General features: G+C 49.0%; 1 protein-coding gene across 1 annotated transcript; it reads left to right on the forward strand.

Annotated features, from left to right (window-relative positions):
• The first annotated feature begins 12,903 nt into the window (after positions 1-12,903).
• Positions 12,904-20,389, forward strand: LOC141976844 (uncharacterized). The gene is made up of 3 exons (XM_074938008.1): positions 12,904-13,016; positions 13,504-13,625; positions 19,681-20,389. Exons 1-3 carry the CDS (start codon positions 13,005-13,007, stop codon positions 20,387-20,389), a joined length of 843 nt encoding a protein of 280 aa, XP_074794109.1. The 5' UTR covers positions 12,904-13,004.
• Positions 20,390-20,617: the final 228 nt, after the last annotated feature.

A 20,617-nucleotide genomic window follows, 5' to 3' on the forward strand; every position in this document is an offset into this window, starting at 1 on the left:
GGGCAGGAGGGGGCGGGGGTGTTGAAGAGAGAATGCAGGGGACTGAGAAGAAATACAGCCAGGCCCTCTGAGCCAAGTTTACATTCAGAAAAGAGGGAGATTTGAGGGACATGGGTGAAAAGAAGAGGCCAAAACCAAGGGAAGGGAGAGCAGTGGTACAGAGAAGTCCCCACTCTACCTGTCTTATGGCCCCATCCCCATAGTATCTGAGCTCCTCACAATGTCGAACCTATTTCTCCTCACAGCCCCTCAGTGTAGTAGAGCAGTCCTGTTATCCGCATTGTACAGATGGGGCACTGAGGCCTAGAGAGACGTATGGCCAGATTTTAAAAGGAATCTAGGCACCTAGTGGGATTTTTAAAAGCGCCTAGAAGGTTAGGTGCTTTGTAAATCCCACCACTGGATGCCTAGCTGCATCTTTGGGCACCTAAAAACCTTGGAAACTCTGTCCCTAAGGCACTGGCCTGAGGTCATACAGGAAGTCCATGAGGAAAGTAGAACCCAGGTCTCTCAGGGCAGCTCCTTGTCCACTGGCCCAGCCCATCTCTCTGCTGCATGATGCAAAAAAAGAGGATGCTGATAGATGGGAGCAAAACCAAGAAGGCCAGTTCTCCGAGACTCCAGCAAATGGCCCCAGTCAGTTGCGAAGGATGTCATGGTTGACAGCATGAAAAGCAGCACAGAGGTCAGGAAGGATGAAGAAAGAAAGAGAGAGAACAAGAGTCAAATGAGAGGAGATTATTTAACTCCCAAGGGGTGGCAGGTTGCAGACCAAGGGCTGCTGTGCAATTTTACATTTTAACTGAAAACCATTTTGTTTTGTCATTTTTTGTTCTGAGTTCGAGAAAAGGAAGGAATGAGAAAGTGCCGTATGAGGATCAGATGAGTTTACGCCTCAGATTCTTAGGGTTTCAGTTGTATTCAGGCCAATTCCAGAACAAAGAACAGAAATCGCATCCACAGAGTCCATAAGGTCGACGATTATTGTCATGATTTTTATTATTAACTGGGCACCATCTATATGTTCAGCATTGTTCAGAGTATGCCAGAAAATGTACTCCCTGAGCCAATGCATATAAAATGTGTAGCCCTGGATAAGATGGGTGAGATATTTAAGTATGAAATGTATAATTATTGAGAACATGTTAATATCTATGAGTGGAGACGCTGATGGCAATAGATGTTTTACTTGATTAAGGACTAGAAGATTTGGCCCTCCAATTTCTTTTAAGATCAACAGCTGCCCAGAGCTCCTGTTCCTGAGTAGTATACTACTCAATAAGTCCATCACCATGTATTTTTGACAGGTTTCCATGCCCTTTCTAGGGTTTATGTCCCACCTTCCGGTCCCGTTTCTGGTCATGTATGCATTTGGTACCATCGGCTGTTGTAGGACCAGCAGTGATCTGTATGCTATGTATAACTTGTTACTCCAAAGGTCTGTTACACTCCCCACCCCATTTTGTCTCCTCTCCCTCTTTGAATACCTATGAAGTGGCTTTCCCTCTCCCCCTCCCTCCTGGAATGCTTGTGGGATGAATGGGCTGTTAGACAGCTGGAAGATCAGAAGAGCTCCAAGGTAGACAAGGTGTCTGGGACTCTAATTAGGCAGCAATCACACACCCAGTTCATGGACACTGCATGGACATTGCCTGAGGTGGAGTGTGACCAACCAGACGCGGCCAAATCATCTCTAGTCGCAGGCCATGAGGAGCAGGTCCTTAAAAGGGGATGGAGCCATGCGCTCAGCAGTGCACTCACAAGCTTGTACCTCCCATGAAGGCCCTTCGCCCGGACCGCCTGGCCAGTGGTCCTCTGCGTTGCATGCTATCGTGCCTTGGGAAGACTTACCTTCATCGCACCATCCATTGCTGCGCTGTGGGACACTTACCTTGAAGGATCCTGACATCTTCACCGGGGGAAGGAGACCAAAGCCCTGAGGTAAGTGGGAAAGCGGGATACCGGGAGGAAACACAGGCAGGAACGTCTGTGAGGGGCGGGCTCCTGCCTCATGCTGAGAATGGGGGGCGATCAGCAGGTTATCTCAAATGCTTATATACTAATGCACAAAGCCTTGGAAACAAGCAGGGAGAACTGGAGGTCCTGGTGATGTCAGGGAATTATGACATGATTGGAATAACAGAGACTTGGTGGGATAACTCACATGACTGGAGTACTGTCATGGATGGTTATAAACTGTTCAGGAAGGACAGGCAGGGCAGAAAAGGTGGGGGAGTAGCACTGTATGTAAGGGAGCAGTATGAATGCTCAGAGCTCCGGTACGAAACTGCAGAAAAACCTGAGTGTCTCTGGATTAAGTTTAGAAGTGTGAGCAACAAGAGTGATGTAGTGGTGGGAGTCTGCTATAGACCACCGGACCAGGGGGATGAGGTGGATGAGGCTTTCTTCCGGCAACTCGCAGAAGCTACTAGATCGCACGCCCTGGTTCTCATGGATGACTTTAATTTTCCTGATATTTGCTGGGAGAGCAATACAGCAGTGCATAGACAATCCAGGAAGTTTTTGGAAAGTGTAGGGGACAATTTCCTGGTGCAAGTGCTAGAGGAGCCAACTAGGGGGGGAGCTTTTTTTGACCTGCTGCTCACAAACAGGGAAGAATTAGTGGGGGAAGCAAAAGTGGACGGGAATCTGGGAGGCAGTGACCATGAGTTGGTTGAGTTCAGGATCCTGACGCAGGGAAGAAAGGTAAGCAGCAGGATACGGACCCTGGACTTCAGGAAAGCACATTTCGACTCCCTCAGGGAACGGATGGGTAGGATCCCCTGGGGGACTAACATGAAGGGGAAAGGAGTCCAGGAGAGCTGGCTGTATTTCAAGGAATCCCTGTTGAGGTTACAGGGACAAACTGTCCCGATGAGTCGAAAGAATAGTAAATATGGCAGGCGACCAGCTTGGCTTAACGGTGAAATCCTAGCGGATCTTAAACATAAAAAAGAAGCTTACAAGAAGTGGAAGATTGGACATATGACCAGGGAAGAGTATAAAAATATTGCTCGGGCATGTAGGAATGAAATCAGGAGGGCCAAATCGCACCTGGAACTGCAGCTAGCAAGAGATGTCAAGAGTAACAAGAAGGGTTTCTTCAGGTATGTTGGCAACAAGAAGAAAGCCAAGGAAAGTATGGGCCCCTTACTGAATGAGGGAGGCAACCTAGTGACAGAGGATGTGGAAAAAGCTAATGTACTCAATGCTTTTTTTGCCTCTGTCTTCACTAACAAGGACAGCTCCCAGACTGCTGCGCTGGGCATCACAACATGGGGAGTAGATGGCCAGCCCTCTGTGGAGAAAGAGGTGGTTAGGGACTATTTAGAAAAGCTGGACGTGCACAAGTCCATGGGGCCGGACGAGTTGCATCCAAGAGTGCTAAAGGAATTGGCGGCTGTGATTGCAGAGCCATTGGCCATTATCTTTGAAAACTCGTGGCAAACGGGGGAAGTCCCGGATGACTGGAAAAAAGCTAATGTAGTGCCAATCTTTAAAAAAGGGAAGAAGGAGGATCCTGGGAACTACAGGCCAGTCAGCCTCACCTCAGTCCCCGGAAAAATCATGGAGCAGGTCCTCAAGGAATCAATCCTGAAGCACTTACACGAGAGGAAAGTGATCAGGAACAGTCAGCATGGATTCACCAAGGGAAGGTCATGCCTGACTAATCTAATAGCCTTCTATGATGAGATTACTGATTCTGTGGATGAAGGGAAAGCAGTGGATGTATTGTTTCTTGACTTTAGCAAAGCTTTTGACACGGTCTCCCACAGTATTCTTGTCAGCAAGTTAAAGAAGTATGGGCTGGATGAATGCACTATAAGGTGGGTAGAAAGTTGGCTAGATTGTCGGGCTCAACGGGTAGTGATCAATGGCTCCATGTCTAGTTGGCAGCCGGTGGCAAGTGGAGTGCCCCAGGGGTCAGTCCTGGGGCCGGTTTTGTTCAACATCTTCATAAATGATCTGGAGGATGGTGTGGATTGCACTCTCAGCAAATTTGCGGATGATACTAAACTTGGAGGAGTGGTAGATACGCTGGAGGGCAGGGATAGGATACAGAGGGACCTAGACAAATTGGAGGATTGGGCCAAAAGAAACCTGATGCGGTTCAATAAGGATAAGTGCAGGGTCCTGCACTTAGGACAGAAGAACCCAATGCACAGCTACAGACTAGGGACCGAATGGCTAGGCAGCAGTTCTGCGGAAAAGGACCTAGGGGTTACAGTGGATGAGAAGCTGGATATGAGTCAGCAGTGTGCCCTTGTTGCCAAGAAGGCCAATGGCATTTTGGGATGTATAAGTAGGGGCATAGTGAGCAGATCGAGGGACGTGATCGTTCCCCTCTATTCGACACTGGTGAGGCCTCATCTGGAGTACTGTGTCCAGTTTTGGGCCCCACACTACAAGAAGGATGTGGATAAATTGGAGAGAGTCCAGCGAAGGGCAACAAAAATGATTAGGGGTCTGGAACACATGACTTATGAGGAGAGGCTGAGGGAACTGGGATTGTTTAGTCTGCAGAAGAGAAGAATGAGGGGGGATTTGATAGCTGCTTTCAACTACCTGAGAGGTGGTTCCAGAGAGGATGGTTCTAGACTATTCTCAGTGGTAGAAGATGACAGGACAAGGAGTAATGGTCTCAAGTTGCAGTGGGGGAGGTTTAGGTTGGATATTAGGAAAAACTTTTTCACTAGGAGGGTGGTGAAACACTGGAATGCGTTACCTAGGGAGGTGGTAGAATCTCCTTCCTTGGAAGTTTTTAAGGTCAGGCTTGACAAAGCCTTGGCTGGGATGATTTGATTGGGGATTGGTCCTGCTTTGAGCAGGGGGTTGGACTAGATGACCTCCTGAGGTCCCTTCCAACCCTGATATTCTATGATTCTATGATCTCCAGTGCTGTGCCTGTCCTGGGAGCATGAGTATGCGAGTGTGACCCCCCCCACCTTCTTTTGAGCTTAGATATCAGTGTAATAAACATGCTGCTTTCTGCCAAACTCTGGTGAGTCATTAATCCTCCCTAAGCTTACTAGCTGGCCCAATTTCAGGTGACATCGGCCATTTTAAAATATTTTTTTCTTGGGGAATATTAGGGGTGCTGGTGTGCCTGTGTATTGACATGTTTGGCAAGCGAACCAGTGTCAGTGAACACACGGCAGTAAGAAGGTTTTAAAAAGTGCTTTACAGAAAGAAAGAAAGTTTTTTAGAAAAGAGAAAATAAAAAGAATTGTTTAAATAAATTAAAGAAAAGCAAAAGGTTTATGAAAGAAAAGAGTAAAATATGAAGATAAGAATAGAGAGGAAAAAATAAAAAGGGTTATTTTGAAATTAAAGATTTCTTTGTTAGGTTGGGAGAGGGTTTAATGAGCACAGGATAAAGAGAAGGTTTTTAGAAAACTTTAGATAAAAAGAAAGTATTTTTTAAAAAGAGAAAATAAAAAAGTTACTTTGAAATAAAAGTATAGAAAGCAGCAAGAGAGAGGAGCAGAGAGAGTTTTTAAAGTGCTGTAGAGGAAAAATAAGGGTTATTTTGGAGAAAAAAGAGGATTTTAAAGAAAATAAAAAGGGGTATTTTGAATTAAAGAATAGAGAAAGAAATCAAATAAAAGAGTAAAAATAAAGTTACATAAAGAAAGAGGAAAATGAGGGGGAAAGGTTTTAAAGACTAGAGAGAAAAAGTATAGAGAAACATGAAAAACAGCTTATGAAAAAGTTAACACATTTTACCAGAGATAAGTAATCTGTTTTTCCTCACCGCACACTTTCTACTTCCCTAATGTTTTTAAATGTAAACCAAGGACAAACAAACTTTTAAAACATTAATTAAAGGGAACAAGCATGTCTATTTCTTTATTTAGTTTTGCAGCAGCAGTGAAATTACATTGAAGGACACTTGTGAAAGTTATATCCAGCTTCCTTATTTCATTTACTGGAAATTGACTTTAGCTGTTAGCTTTGTAAACGGAGAATGTCCTATCCCCAGCGTTTACAGTAAAAGGCTCGAAGAACTGCATGATAATAATAAAGCTATGTTAGCAGGTTTTTATACTAGATGACATCAAGAAAGCAGCTTTTACAAAGAAATGGGCTACTTTTTCAAATGTAAAAGGAAAACCTTTTATTTTACAGCAAGAACCAGCCAGTCCCTTCTAACAGCTTTGAAGATGGAAGATAAACACTGACCCTGACGAAACAAACCCTTTATTTAATTATTTTGCTAATAGTGAAATAAAGATGTTCTACTTCTCTCAAAAATATACACCACTTTGCTTTTTAGAGTTTAGATTTATACAAAACATGAAAAACAGTGAATGTCCTATCCTCAGCATTGACAATAAAAGTTTAAAGGAGAGAGATCATGTAGTAACAGGTCCCCCCTCCTTTGTTTGAATTATATGAAAACTGTCAGTGGAGGGGAAAACTGTCAGTTGAGGGGAGTTTACATATGTGTTTTAATAAAAAAAATTAGCATACAATGAGGTCTACTTGAAGCAGCATGTTTTTTAAAAGCTGTTAACTTTTGCAGTGAACGCACAAGCTTAAAATTAAACAATGCAGCCTAAAGAGATGCTATGTTTACTTAATTTTCATCACCAAATAATTATCATTTCTGCGGCATAAAGATTTTAGTCAAAAGGACATGCCTAGTAACAGGCCCACTGACAGCAATTCTGGGCCTCAGGGCCAATCCAGGGCGGGGGGTGGCGGAAGTGACAAATCCATCACTTCCAGGACCGACCGCGCCAGTCAATCGCGCTGGCCCGTGGGGCGCTCAAAGCAAAGGGCCTGGAGCGGTCGCCACCCCGAGTGTGCTTAGGAACCTTGTGGCCCACCCAGGCAATTGCCCCCTTTCTCCCCCCCTCAACCTTCCCCCCCACACACCCGTCAGCGGGCCTGCCTAGTAAGAAAACCCTCATGTAAAGAAGGCTTTTACACATAGGCACCAACGTTAAGCTTGCAACAAAAAAAAAGTTTGCAGAGCTACAATTCATTTGCAAACTTAACACCATCAATTTGGGCTTGAATAGGGACTGGGAGTGGCTGGCTCATTGCAAAAGCAATTTTCCCTCTCTTGGTATTGACACCTCCTCATCAATTGTTGGGAGTGGACCAAATCCACCCTGACTGAATTGGCCTTCAATATTAGTTCCCCACTTGTAAGGGAATGCCCTTCTCTTCATGTGCCAATATATATTTATGCCTATATCTGTAATTTTCACTCCATGCATCTGAAGAAGTGGGTTTTTACCCATGAAAGCTTATGCCCAAATAAATCTGTTAGTCTTTAAGGTGCCACCAGACTTCTTGTTGTTTTGATGATATTTAAAGCACTCTCCTTACACAAGCTACCACTAATGTCTTTAATTTTACAGTTTACGTCATCTAAAGACCAGTTCACTCAGTCGTGACTCCTCTGATTGGGGGCATCTCTGAAGCTCCCAGGGCAATCCTCAATTTTCTTCTCTCTCAGGCAGTGCTTGATGATTCTGTGCACAGCAACTCGTACAATGGCACGCATAACGGTTTTATAAACTTGCACAGGCTCAATACCATATTTCTTCCTCAATGTTAGATAGTACAGCCTATAGAATAAGCATCTCCTCTCTTTCGGCATCCTGTTGAGCATCTGTCTTTGGGTCTGGGCAAAAACAGATTGGGCCCAATCCATTTATCCCTTCGGAGCTGTCAGTGTCCAGAATCTCCAAATCCTCTGAAGAACCATTGCTCAGCTGCAGAAAAAATTACAGTAAGAAAGACGTGTAATGCATCTTTGTACTTTTTCATAATGTGTTTTTAAAACATTTTACACTGTGTGTCAAGAGACCCCTTCAGCATGCAGCTTAAAAAAATCCCCAAAACAATATGTATCTGTGCAGACTTGAGCCAAAAGGTTCTAGCCAACTGATCACCAGTGACCAGGATCCCGCCAACCCCCCTTGAACGTTCTTATACGTAACATACCTGCACCTCGCCGTTGTACATCCCTTCGTACATAAAGCAAAACTTGGCTCAGTGTTCTGGCCTCATGTTTCTCCTCCGCATCATTCTTGTGGCCACAGTCATTGGTGGTTATCCCTGTTTCCTCACTCCCATGACCCATCTCAAACACCATTTATGTCAACGATATGTTTGTTTCTTCAGGTCCCACAACTTCACCCATATAACACCTTTTCATGAGCAGTTTCACTGCTGGTGTTGGCCAGGGCCTTGCCATCTTTAATCAACAGTCTTCCCCACCCCCACCCTGCATTTAAATGGCTCATCATGTTTCATACAACGGTTAGCCAATAGTTTAGGGCTAACATTTCAGAAGTCCATCGGTCTCTCTCCCTAAGGAGGAGCTTCTATTTAAAGGTTTCAGAGTAGCAGCCGTGTTAGTCTGTATTCACAAAAAGAACAGGAGTACTTGTGGCACCTCAGAGACTAACATCCGATGAAGTGAGCTGTAGCTCACGAAAGCTTATGCTCAAATAAATTGGTTAGTCTCTAAGGTGCCACAAGTGCTTCTATTTAAAGACATTTAAAGATGGGCGCTGTTGCACCTTTAGTTTTATATTATTTTTATACCTTATAATTTATTCCTCTTAAACTTTTATTGTAAATGATATTCGCCCTTTACAAAGCTAAAGTCAGTTTCCAGTAAATGAAATAGGGAAGTTTGATATAGCTTTCACAAGTGTCTTTAACAAAGGTAAATAAAAATCTACATGCCTGTTCCCTTTAATTAATGTGTTAAAAGTTGATTTGTCCTTGATTTAGATTTAGAAATACATTAGGAAAGAAGAAAGTGGGTGAGGGGAGGGTTGTTTCTACAAATAACAAAGGGAGAGGGTCAGTTTTTATCTACCTCCTTTGCATAATTTTCTTCAAGGAAAAAAAAGGAGGGGGGGGGCATTGCTACAGAATTTCTCTCATTTAAACTTTTATTGTAAAACAGTTAAGAAGAACGTGTTAAATACATTTTATTTGTATTGTAAATGGTTATATTGCTATTTCTTTACAATTGACATTCCTGTACACAGGGGTTTTCTTACTAGGCATGGCCTTTAGACTAAAATCTTTGTGTTCCAAGAATGAAAATTATTTAGGTATGAAAATTAAGTAAACTTTTTAAAAGGGTTTGTTTCTTCAGGGTCTTATACTTTAAAGTGTGTGTGGTGGGGAAAAACAGATTCCTTATCTCTGGTAAAATGTATTAACTCTTTTGCATAAGCTACTTCTTCTTTTAAGTTAGCCTATGGGAGTTTTGTAGAATTTCTTTAGAGAAGTTTACCTTCAGGCATAACTTTAAAAAACAAGCTGGTATATTTTTGCAAGAAATAGAACATCATTATATTCACTGTTAGCAAAAAAAAAAATGTAAAGGATTTGTTTCCCCTTTACAAAGCTTACAGTTAAAAAAACGAGGAGTCCTTGTGGCACCTTAGAGACTAACAAATTTATTTGGGCATAAGCTTTCATGGGCTAAAACCCACTTCATCAGATACATGGAGTGGAACACACACGAGGGAGGTATAAATACACAGCATATGAAAAGAGTTGCCTTACCAAGTGGGGGGGTCAATGCTAACGAGCCAATTCAATTAAGTTGGAAGTGAGCTATTCTCAACAGTTGACAATAAGGAGTGGAAATCACCTTTGTAGTGCTAATGAGGCCAATGTAAACAAGGTGGCTCATTTCAAACAGTTGACAAGAAGGTGTGAGTATTTAGCAAGGGAAATTAGTTTTTGTAAAAACAACGAGGAGTACTTAGGCGCTGTACAAACCCAGAATGAAAAGAACACTCATCCCTATGTAGATCAGCAGCAACGTTTGAACCCCTTTCACTTTAGCTCCCTAACTTAGGCCCTTATTAGCTGAGCTCAAGGAGTAATAACTAGCATTTTCCTAGACCAGCCACAGGAGAAGGACTTGACAAATGTTGTCTCACTGGGTTACACAACTATTCAGTTGTCAGCAGCAGCATACTGGTAACCAGAAATCTCGGATTCTGCCCATGGCTCTGGTTCCAGGGTCTGGGAAGGGCGCCATGTGTCTAAGCTGTCAGGGCGGGTGCTAGGCAGAGGGTCTGCACCCCAAGAGTGTGCCTGGGGACCCCAAGACAGGGACAAAGTATGGGCTTTCTTCATACTCAGGATCCAGTGGCTGGGTCCCTTCACAGCAATCTGGTGAGTGGCCAAGAGAAGGCGCTCATCAGTCACACACTGCCAGGCTTTCCCCTAAGGGAGCGGGGGGCACTCATACAGGGCTGTGGGGCAGGGGCGGGGGAGAAATCAGATTTCTGATGATGAAGTCTGGGGTCCCCGCTGGCCAGGGCTGTGTGTGCAGACAGGGGCTGGGTCTGAGTTTGTTTTTCACCCCCTTAGAGTGGGGAAATGGAGAGGGATTGAGCAGACAGGGCCAGATCCCAGCGGGTGTGATTGGCATAATCCCCTTGATTTCAGCACCAGCAGGGGGTCTGGCCCATAATAATCATCATGGGGGGAGGGATAACTCAGTGGTTTGAGCATTGGCCTGCTAAACCCAGGGTTGTGAGTTCAATCCTTGAGGGGGCCATTTAGGGATCTGGGGAAAAAATTGGGGGATTGGTCCTGCTTTGAGCAGGGGGTTGGACTAGATGACCTCCTGAGGTCCCTTCCAACCCTAATATTCTATGATTTACTCCCCTCACTCCAATCCCAGGGCAGTGACAGGAGCTTGGCGCAGTCTGGGGAGTTACTTCAACCCCCCACAGGAAATAAACCCCTGAGAATCGTTTCCCTGAAGGACTCACACCCAAAATAACTTGCTGAGAGAGAGACTGACGGACCCTCGGGCTCAGGGCCCAAACAACACACGCGACCCCAAGACACGGCCTTGGTATGGAGAGTCCATGGGCTGAAAGCAAGGCCAGAGTCAATGGCCCTGCTCCAAATCCTAGCTGGTGTGAACCGGCCCCACTCCCTTGGAGTCAGTGGGGAAACACCAGGGTCCTGGGAGGTTTGATGGCACTGTACAATCTACACTTCCCTGGGCTTTACATGATCAAAAATAAGCAGCACAACGAGGTCAAAGTGGGCACCGTGTGCCCGTGTGTTGTCTGCTTCACGCTGGCTGCACACCCTGAGGGCATGAAACTGGAAACAGCAGCTTCATGCTAGGAGGGCAGTTTGGAGAGGGGTGCATGCTGTGCCCAGGGGCTGGGCAGATGGCTATGTTCCCATGCCCAGAGGGAGGTGCTGGGGGGAAGGGCTGCACCCTGAGGGTGGCTGGGCAGTGGCTGGGGCAGTGGCTGGCCTCCGGTCAGGCTCCAGAAGCTTGCAATATCCCTGAGGTGCAACGCACAGAGACTCAGATCATCTCACAGCAGTCTTACTGGATGGGCAGGGAGGGCGCTGGCTGGGCCCTGTGACAGATGCCCCGCCACCATTCCCCAGGGCACTGGCTGACTGGGGAGGGGCAGGAAATGGTCCCCCTGATTCTAGCCATCAGCCGTTCTCCCAGGGGTGACGGGGCTGCAGGAGGGGCAGGGATGCAGCCAGCCCAGAGCTCAGGGCTGGCCAGCCCATGGCCTAGCTGGTGGCCCATGTCTCTGCCCTCACTGTGCTCTGGCCCCTGGCGGTGCAGGGTCAAAGGGCCATTCTCTAGCCAGCCCCATGCCAGTTGCAGGCAGCCCTGGAAGAAGGGAGGGGGCTCTGCACAGGAACTGGCTGGAAAAGATGCAGAGAGCAACTTTGGAGCCGGGCTGAAGGGAAGGGGGCAGCTGCCTGGCCCCACTGATCCCAGCCCAGCAGTCCCAGTGTTGCCTGCTCCCCGGTGTCCAGAGGGGAGGTTCCTGGCTAGGACCCACAGCCAGAGCAGGTGCCTGATCTGCACCCTCAGCTCACCCCACGTGGGGACGCGGCTGCAGGAGAAGAGGATTTTTCACGTCATGGGGACGGCCAGTGGTGCCTCCCGGGGCATGCGGCCTGCATGTTTGAGACAATCTTCCACCATGACACCCCCACCCTACTCCTGCCCCATGGAAACCCTGCTGAGTCCCCCTCCCCCCCACCTCTCCGCTTGGCACAGGTGAATAGGGCCGAGGCATTAGTCCCACCCTGGTTCCAACAGTGCACTCAGATAATTCCCAAATCCTGCTCCCACGACCCCTGCCCAGGAAGTGCCCTCAGCTTTCTCCATCACACGCCGCCCGAGGTGTTGCTGGGACACACTCTGCACCCAGGAACCATAAGGGTGAAAGGTCCCATTGGTGCCGCCTGGCTAAACCGCTGACATGTTCTTCAGTCTAAGTCAGCCCCAGTCAGAAAAATCCACGCAGCCGGCGAACGGGGTCAGCACCTTCCTCTGCTTTCACTTCCCCAAACTCCAGGGCAAATCGGGCCCCTCGCTGTTTGGATTCAGCTGATTCAGCTTCCTTATCTGGGCCAGATGACACCCACTTAACCCCATAACAGCACTAGTCAGGGTACGTGCTCCTCAGGCCAGAGATTGTCTCTCACTCTGTGTCTGGGCAGTGCATGGTGCGATGGGGACCTCTGGCTAGTCCACCCCAAGGTGCAGATGGTCTGGTCTGGCCCTGATCCTGGTTTGCTGCTGGGCCCCAGCCCTTTCCGACCCCCGTGAGAGTCGTCTATTCACCTCAGTTGCACTCCCCACCAGCTCCTCGTCCCACAAGCCCTACTCCCCTTACCCCCCATTAGTGGGCCGGGCCAGCTCGGGAACCGGGTCTGTGTTCAGGACAGGAGCCGAGCTGTGCAGCAAACCACGGACACCCTGGCCCCAGAGCACCCCCGTCTGGCCCAGCCCAGCAGCTGCTGGTGGCACAGCTGGGAATTGGAGGCTGCCTCACCCGCCCCCACCCCTCCTGCTCTGCCGCCCACTCCACAGGGTCAGTGGAGCCAGGGGAGGGACTGGGCGAAGGGTATAAAGAGGAGCTGGGAGGGACTCAGCTGAAAGCCCAGCACTGGGGATCTGGTGTGAGCATCTGTCAGTGAGTGACGGCACCCCCTGCTCCTGCCCCATGGAAACCATGGTGAGTTCCATCCCCAAGCCTCCCCCTGCCCCATGGAAACCCTGGTGAATCCCCCCCCACCTCCTCCTGCCCCCATGGAAACCCTGATGTGTTCCCCCCCTTCCTCCTCTTTCCCCATGGAAACCCTGGTGAGTCCCCCTTGTCCCGCCCCCACCTCCTGGCCCATGGAGCTCCAGGGGTGATCCCTCTTCCCACCTGCCCCCTGCCCCAAGTAATCCCCTGTGGGTCCCCTCTGCCATTGATTTAGTTGGGGATTGGTCCTGCTTTGAGCAGGGGGTTGGACTAGATGACCTCCTGTGGTCCCTTCCAACCCTGATATTCTATGATTCTATGATTCACCTACCCCCCACACCTCATGAAGCTCCAGGGGCTTCTTCTCTGCCACATCTCCTGTGGGTAGTACAGCGGGGGCTAGGGGATGTGAGTTGGGGGGCTCTGGGTTTGTGCCCTGGGCTCGGGGGCACTGACACTTTGGGGTCCTGTGCAGGTGCTGGGATGGATGCCCAGGGCTGGACTTCTGCTGCTGCCCCTTCTCCTCTGCTTTGGGCCAGAGACCACCGGGAGCATCAACCCAGCTGCGCTCAGAGTGATTGTGAATTATGTTGATAGGTGAGTGTGGCCCCAGTGGGGCATTTCCCATCTGGCTGTGACCCCTCTGCGCTCCCTGGGGGGCAAGCGAAGGGAAAGGGGGGGAAATGCTTCACATTTGCCCTCTGTGGCTTTCTATCTGGCATAGATGGTTTAGTCCATGGTACAGCTGGGAGGGGGTGATTCTGGGGGTGCAGAAGGAGATGGAGCCGAGAGCTGGGAAGGGTGATTCTGGAGGAGCAGGGGGGAGATCTGGGTCTCATTACTCATGTGAAGGGCTGGTTAGAAACCAGAATTCCAGTTCCCTCGGAAATTCTGAAATTTCTATATTTTTTCCCTTACGAATCAGAACTAAAATTTGAAATCTTCCACAGAATGGGAATTCCAAATTTTGTTTTGGAAAAATTGAAAACAGATTTTGATTTGACCATACCTAACTATTTCATTTCAATAAGTTCAAATGTTTCCATTTCTGCTTTAGCTTTTGACTTTTGACTGCTTTGACTTTTATGTTTAATATAATATAATATAACAATCCAGATGTTTTCACTGGTATACTATAAACAGTAATATAACATAATATAACAAAAGTTAAAAAAAATAAAGTCGTAACCAAATGTTTCAATCTAAACAAATTGTTGTGATTATTTTTCATCAAAAAATTACACAAAATTGATGTATTCCCTTGAAACATTTAGATTTTTTTTGAGTCAGCCTTTTCCTAAGGAATAGTCATGTGCTTGCTGTACACTCCCTTTGGAATAAATTAGTACCAGATAATTTGCACTCAAGAGTCTTAAAAGAACTGGCTGAGAGCTCTCTCAGCAATTGATTAACACAACCTGGAACCCTGGAGAAGTTCCAGAGGATGGGCAGGAGGGGAGCTAAAGTTGCTTCCAGACTCTTCAGGTTTGGACATACGTGGGGTGCCATGTGTGATGAAGCAGGAAATTTCAGCAATATTTTTATGGAGCCTAGGCATAAAAGCATAGGCACCGACTTCTGCGGGTGCTGGTGGGTGCTCGATTCCCCCGGCCCCGGCCCTGCCCCAACTCCACCCCTGTCCCACCCCTCCTGCTCCTGCCCCGCCCCCATTCCAACCCCTTCCCCAAAGTCCCCACTCCAACTCCGCCCCCTCCCTGTCCCTATTCCAACCCCTTCCCCAAATCACTGCCTCAGCTCCTCCTCTTCCCTGCCTCCTCCCCTGAGTGCGCCGTGTTCCAGCTCCTCTCCCCTCCCTCCTGGAGCTTGTTATGCCGCGAAACAGCTGTTTTGCGGCGGCAAGTGCTGGGAGGTAAGCAGAAAAGCAGGGACGTGGTGTGCTCAGGGGAGGAGGCAGAGGTGAGGGGAGGAGGGGGAGAGGGGAGGGGAGCTTGGCTGCTAGTGGGTGCAGAGCACCCCCAAATTTTTCCCTGTGGGTGGTCCAGCCTCGGAGCACCCACAGAGTCGGCGCCTATGCATGAGAGAGGGAGCTGGAGATGGGGCCCATCACAGCTTGGCTGGCTCGTCTGGGCACTGGCTTGGCCAAAGTGGACCATGGCTGAACTTCTGCCGCTCTGTGCTAACCTAAGGCCTGTCAGGTTCTGTGGACAGGTGACTGTTGAGGTTACAGGGACAAACCATCCCGATGAGTCGAAAGAATAGTAAATATGGCAGGCGACCAGCTTGGCTTAATGGTGAAATCCTAGCGGATCTTAAACATAAAAAAGAAGCTTACAAGAAGTGGAAGGTTGGACATATGACCAGGGAAGAGTATAAAATTATTGCTCGGGCATGTAGGAAAGATATCAGGAGGGCCAAATCGCACCTGGAGCTGCAGCTAGCAAGAGATGTCAAGAGTAACAAGAAGGGTTTCTTCAGGTATGTTGGCAACAAGAAGAAAGCCAAGGAAAGTGTGGGCCCCTTACTGAATGAGGGAGGCAACCTAGTGATAGAGGATGTGGAAAAAGCTAATCTACTCAATGCTTTTTTTGCCTCTGTTTTCACTAACAAGGTCAGCTCCCAGACTGCTGCGCTGGGCATCACAGAATGGGGAAGAGATGGCCAGCCCTCTGTGGAGATAGAGGTGGTTAGGGACTATTTAGAAGAGCTGGACGTGCACAAGTCCATGGGGCCGGACGAGTTGCATCCGAGAGTGCTGAAGGAATTGGCGGCTGTGATTGCAGAGCCCTTGGCCATTATCTTTGAAAACTCGTGGCGAACAGGGGAAGTCCCGGATGACTGGAAAAAGGCTAATGTAGTGCCAATCTTTAAAAAAGGGAAGAAGGAGGATCCTGGGAACTACAGGCCAGTCAGCCTCACCTCAGTCCCTGGAAAAATCATGGAGCAGGTCCTCAAAGAATCAATCCTGAAGCACTTACATGAGAGGAAAGTGATCAGGAACAGTCAGCATGGATTCACCAAGGGAAGGTCATGCCTGACTAATCTAATCGCCTTTTATGATGAGATTACTGGTTCTGTGGATGAAGGGAAAGCAGTGGATGTATTGTTTCTTGACTTTAGCAAAGCTTTTGACATGGTCTCCCACAGTATTCTTGTCAGCAAGTTAAGGAAGTATGGGCTGGATGAATGCACTATAAGGTGGGTAGAAAGCTGGCTAGATTGTCGGGCTCAACGGGTAGTGATCAATGGCTCCATGTCTAGTTGGCAGCCGGTGTCAAGTGGAGTGCCCCAGGGGTCGGTCCTGGGGCCGGTTTTGTTCAATATCTTCATAAATGATCTGGAGGATGGTGTGGATTGCACTCTCAGCAAATTTGCGGATGATACTAAACTGGGAGGAGTGGTAGATACGCTGGAGGGGAGGGATAGGATACAGAAGGACCTAGACAAATTGGAGGATTGGGCCAAAAGAAACCTGATGAGGTTCAATAAGGATAAGTGCAGGGTCCTGCACTTAGGATGGAAGAATCCAATGCACCGCTACAGACTAGGGACCGAATGGCTAGGCAGCAGTTCTGCAGAAAAGGACCTAGGGGTGACAGTGGACGAGAAGCTGGATATGAGTCAACAGTGTGCCCTTGTTGCCAAGAAGGCCAATGGCATTTTGGGATGTATAAGTAGGGGCATAGCGAGCAGATCGAGGGACGTGATCGTTCCCCTCTATTCAACATTGGTGAGGCCTCATCTGGAGTACTGTGTCCAGTTTTGGGCCCCACACTACAAGAAGGATGTGGATAAATTGGAGAGAGTCCAGCGAAGGGCAACAAAAATGATTAGGGGTCGAGAGCACATGACTTATGAGGAGAGGCTGAGGGAGCTGGGATTGTTTAGTCTGCGGAAGAGAAGAATGAGGGGGGATTTGATAGCTGCTTTCAACTACCTGAAAGGGGGTTCCAAAGAGGATGGCTCTAGACTGTTCTCAATGGTAGCAGATGACAGAACGAGGAGTAATGGTCTCAAGTTGCAATGGGGGAGGTTTAGATTGGATATTAGGAAAAACTTTTTCACTAGGAGGGTGGTGAAACACTGGAATGCGTTATCTAGGGAGGTGGTAGAATCTCCTTCCTTAGAGGTTTTTAAGGTCAGGCTTGACAAAGCCCTGGCTGGGATGATTTAACTGGGAATTGGTCCTGCTTCGAGCAGGGGGTTGGACTAGATGACCTTCTGGGGTCCCTTCCAACCCTGATATTCTATGATTCTATGATTCTATGACTCAGTGGTGCTGAAGGGCTAGTCTTGGATTCGGGGAAGCCATGGGCCCACCCCGTGGAACAGTCCTTGGGAGCTGGCCAGCCATGGGGGTCACTCCAAGGGGACTGGTTCCAGGCTGTGGCATAGATCAGAACCGGTGACTCTGTGACACCATGTAGTCTCCTTAGAGAGAGAAGCAAGGATGAGCTGCCCTGTGGGGATCCAGGCCGCGCTGTGTCTGTGGACATCTGAAGCTTCCCAAATGCACTTCCTCTTGAGGCCTTGAATAATCCCATACGCTTTGGAAGGGGTGGGGTGTGTTGTTCAAAAGTGATCACGTGACACCCAGACAGACAGAGAAAGCGAGTAATGCCACCCGTGGTGCATAAGGCCCAGCTTCGCTCAGCCAGTAATCCTTGCTGGTAACCTTGGCAGAGGAAGCAAGCACTGGGGAAGTGTAAATAATGGTGGGGACTGGTCAGTTCTACAGAGAAACCCTAGATCACCGGGTAAGCTGGGTTCACTCAGACAACAGGTGTTTTAACACAGCCCAGTGCCGGGTCAGACACCTAGGCGGAAAGAGCACCGGTCACAGCTACAGGATGGGGCTTGTCTTCTGGAAAGCGGCAACTCTGCAAAGCATCCAGGGGTCACGGTGGAAGCCAACAGAACATGAGCTCCCAGTGCAATGCTGGAGCTGAGAGGGCAAAAGCAAAGCTTGGCTGGATGAACAGGAATATAGGGTAGCAGAGAGGAGGCATCACCTCTGCATACAATGTTAACGACACCATTATGGGATACTGCGTCCAGTTCTGGGGTCCACGCTCCAAACAGGATGTTGATTAATTGGAAAGGGATCGGAAAAATTGGATCCGAGGTCTGGATCTCCTAGAGAGAGACTAAAGGAGCTCAGTCTATTTGGCTTATCACAGAGAAGGCCAAGAGACATGACTTAGAATCAGAATCACAGAATATCAGGGTTGGAAGGGACCTCAGGAGGTCATAGAATCATAGAATAACAGAGTTGGAAGGGACCTCTGGAGGTCATCTAGTCCAACCCCCTGCTCAAAGCAGGACCAATCCCCAACTAAATCATCCCAGCCAGGGCTTTATGAAGCCTGATCTTAAAAACCTCAAAGGAAGGAGATTCCACCACCTCCTTAGGTAACGCATTCCAGTGCTTCACCACCCTCCTAGTGAAAAAGTTTTTCCTAATATCCAACCTAAACCTCCCCCACTGCAACTTGAGACCATTACTCCTTGTTCTGTCATCTGCTACCACTGAGAACAGTCTCGATCCATCCTCTTTGGAACCCACTTTCAGGTAGTTGAAAGCAGGTACAGCCAGCTCTCCTGGACTCCTTTCCCCCTCATGTTATTCTCCCAGGGGATCCTGCCCATCAGTTCCCGGAGGGAGTCAAAGTCTGCTTTTCTGAAGTCCAGGGTCATTCTGCTGCTCTCCTTTATTTCTTGTGCCAGGATCCTGAACTCGACCATCTCATGGTCACTGCCTCCCAGGTTCCCATCCACTTTTGCTTCCCCTACTAATTCTTCCCGGTTTGTGAGCAGCAGGTCAAGAAGAGCTCTGCCCCTAGGTGGTTCCTCCAGCACTTGCACCAGGAAATTGTCCCCTACACTTTCCAAAAGCATCCTGGATTGTCTGTGCACCGCTGCATTGCTCTCCCAGCAGATATCAGGGTGATTGAAGTCTCCCATGAGAACCAGGGCCTGTGATCTAGTAACTTCCATTAGTTGCTGGAAGAAAGCCTCGTCCACCTCATCCCCTTGGTCCGGTGGTCTATAGCAGACTCCCACCACGACATCACACTTGTTGCTTCAGAAGGGTCTATAAGTATCTATATGGGGAGGAGATTTCTGACAGCAGAGGGCACCAGCGCCGACTTTCATTTTCCCCACTCTGCCTCCTCCGCCAAGGCCCCACCCTTGCTCCACCTTTTTCCACCCCAGCTCCGCCCCCTCCCCCAGTGCCTCCCACCCACAGCTGAACAGCTGATTGGCGGGTGGCTGATGGGTGGTGAGCACCCACTATTTTTTTCCTGTGGGAGCTCCAGCCCCAGAGCGCCCATGGAGTCGGTGCCTATGGCGGAGGGCGCTTCGGTCAAGCAGGCAGAGGCAGAACGAGATCCAGTGGCTGGACGCCAAAGCGAGACAATTTCAGAGGGGAAATAAGGCGCGATGCCTCACCCGTAGAACAACTTACTAAGGGCCGTGGTGGCTTCTCCATCACGTGGAGTCTTTAAACCAGGGCTGGGTGTCTCTTTCTCAAACATCCACCCTAGCTCACACAGGAGTCATGGGCAGGGATCCCTGGGGGAGACTCTCTGGCTTGGGCTGTGCAGCTCAGACTAGATGGTCACAATGGTCCCTTCTGGCTTTAAACTCTATGAATCTGTGACCCAGACTCTCTCCTCTTTCCCCCCGAAAGGTTTCGCCCCGACAAGGACGGCCAATACGCAGCTGTGGTGAGCCTGCCCCAGGCGGCGTGTAATCTCCTTGAAGAGCAGCAGCTGAGGGCGTTCCTGAGTGAGACAGAGCTGAACGAGATGAAGGCTAAACTCAACAGCAAGGAGCTGTTCGAGGGCCAGAACGTCGCAGCCGCCCGGCCCAAGTTCCAGAAGAAGAACCCCACCCTGCACTCTGAGTTCCTGCTGCTCAGCCCAGACCAGAACGGTGTCAGCCCTGTCTCCCGCCTCCTGGACAAGACCCGGGGCCAGGAGACCTGCCCAGAAACCCACGTCCCAGGCAAGGAATGCGGCAACAACTGCTACAAGAAGTGGTCCCCAGGCAAACCCTGTAGTTGGAACAGCTGCCTCATCTTCTTCACCAAGAACTCGCCGTGCCTGGGCACCTGCCTTAACGCCTCGAGCTGCTTCTACATCCGGAACCTCATGGACGGGGTCTTCGGCGCCATCAACAACAACTTCCGGGCCTTGGCCTTCCGGCAGGTCTACCCACCAGACAAGGCCCAGAAGCGGAAGGCATTGTGGGAAGCCTGGCAAACCGTCCCAAACGCCCCAATGTACAAGTGTGATAACAATGGCTGCGCCAGCTGTGAGGAGAAGAGCCTCAGCCGGAACCCCTGCCTCGAGGGGGTGCCAGAGATGGGGGCCATGCTACAGAGAGCCCACGGGTGATGGGATCCCACTGAGGATGAGTTGGCTGGCTGGGACACAACCAGTCAACACACCAGTCAATCCATCTCCCTAATGTGCCCCTCTGTCTCTCTGGTTAACACACCCGCCTCTCTGTTACACCCCCTATCTAGCCATCACCATAGATACCAGGGGGGCTGCAATCCCTCTCCCTTGCTCTCATTTCTAGGGTGCCCACCACCCTGGTACAGCAGTCGTGGATTTGCCCTG

The sequence above is a fragment of the Natator depressus genome, chromosome 23, assembly GCF_965152275.1.
Source record: "Natator depressus isolate rNatDep1 chromosome 23, rNatDep2.hap1, whole genome shotgun sequence".
Lineage (NCBI taxonomy): Eukaryota > Metazoa > Chordata > Testudines > Cheloniidae > Natator > Natator depressus.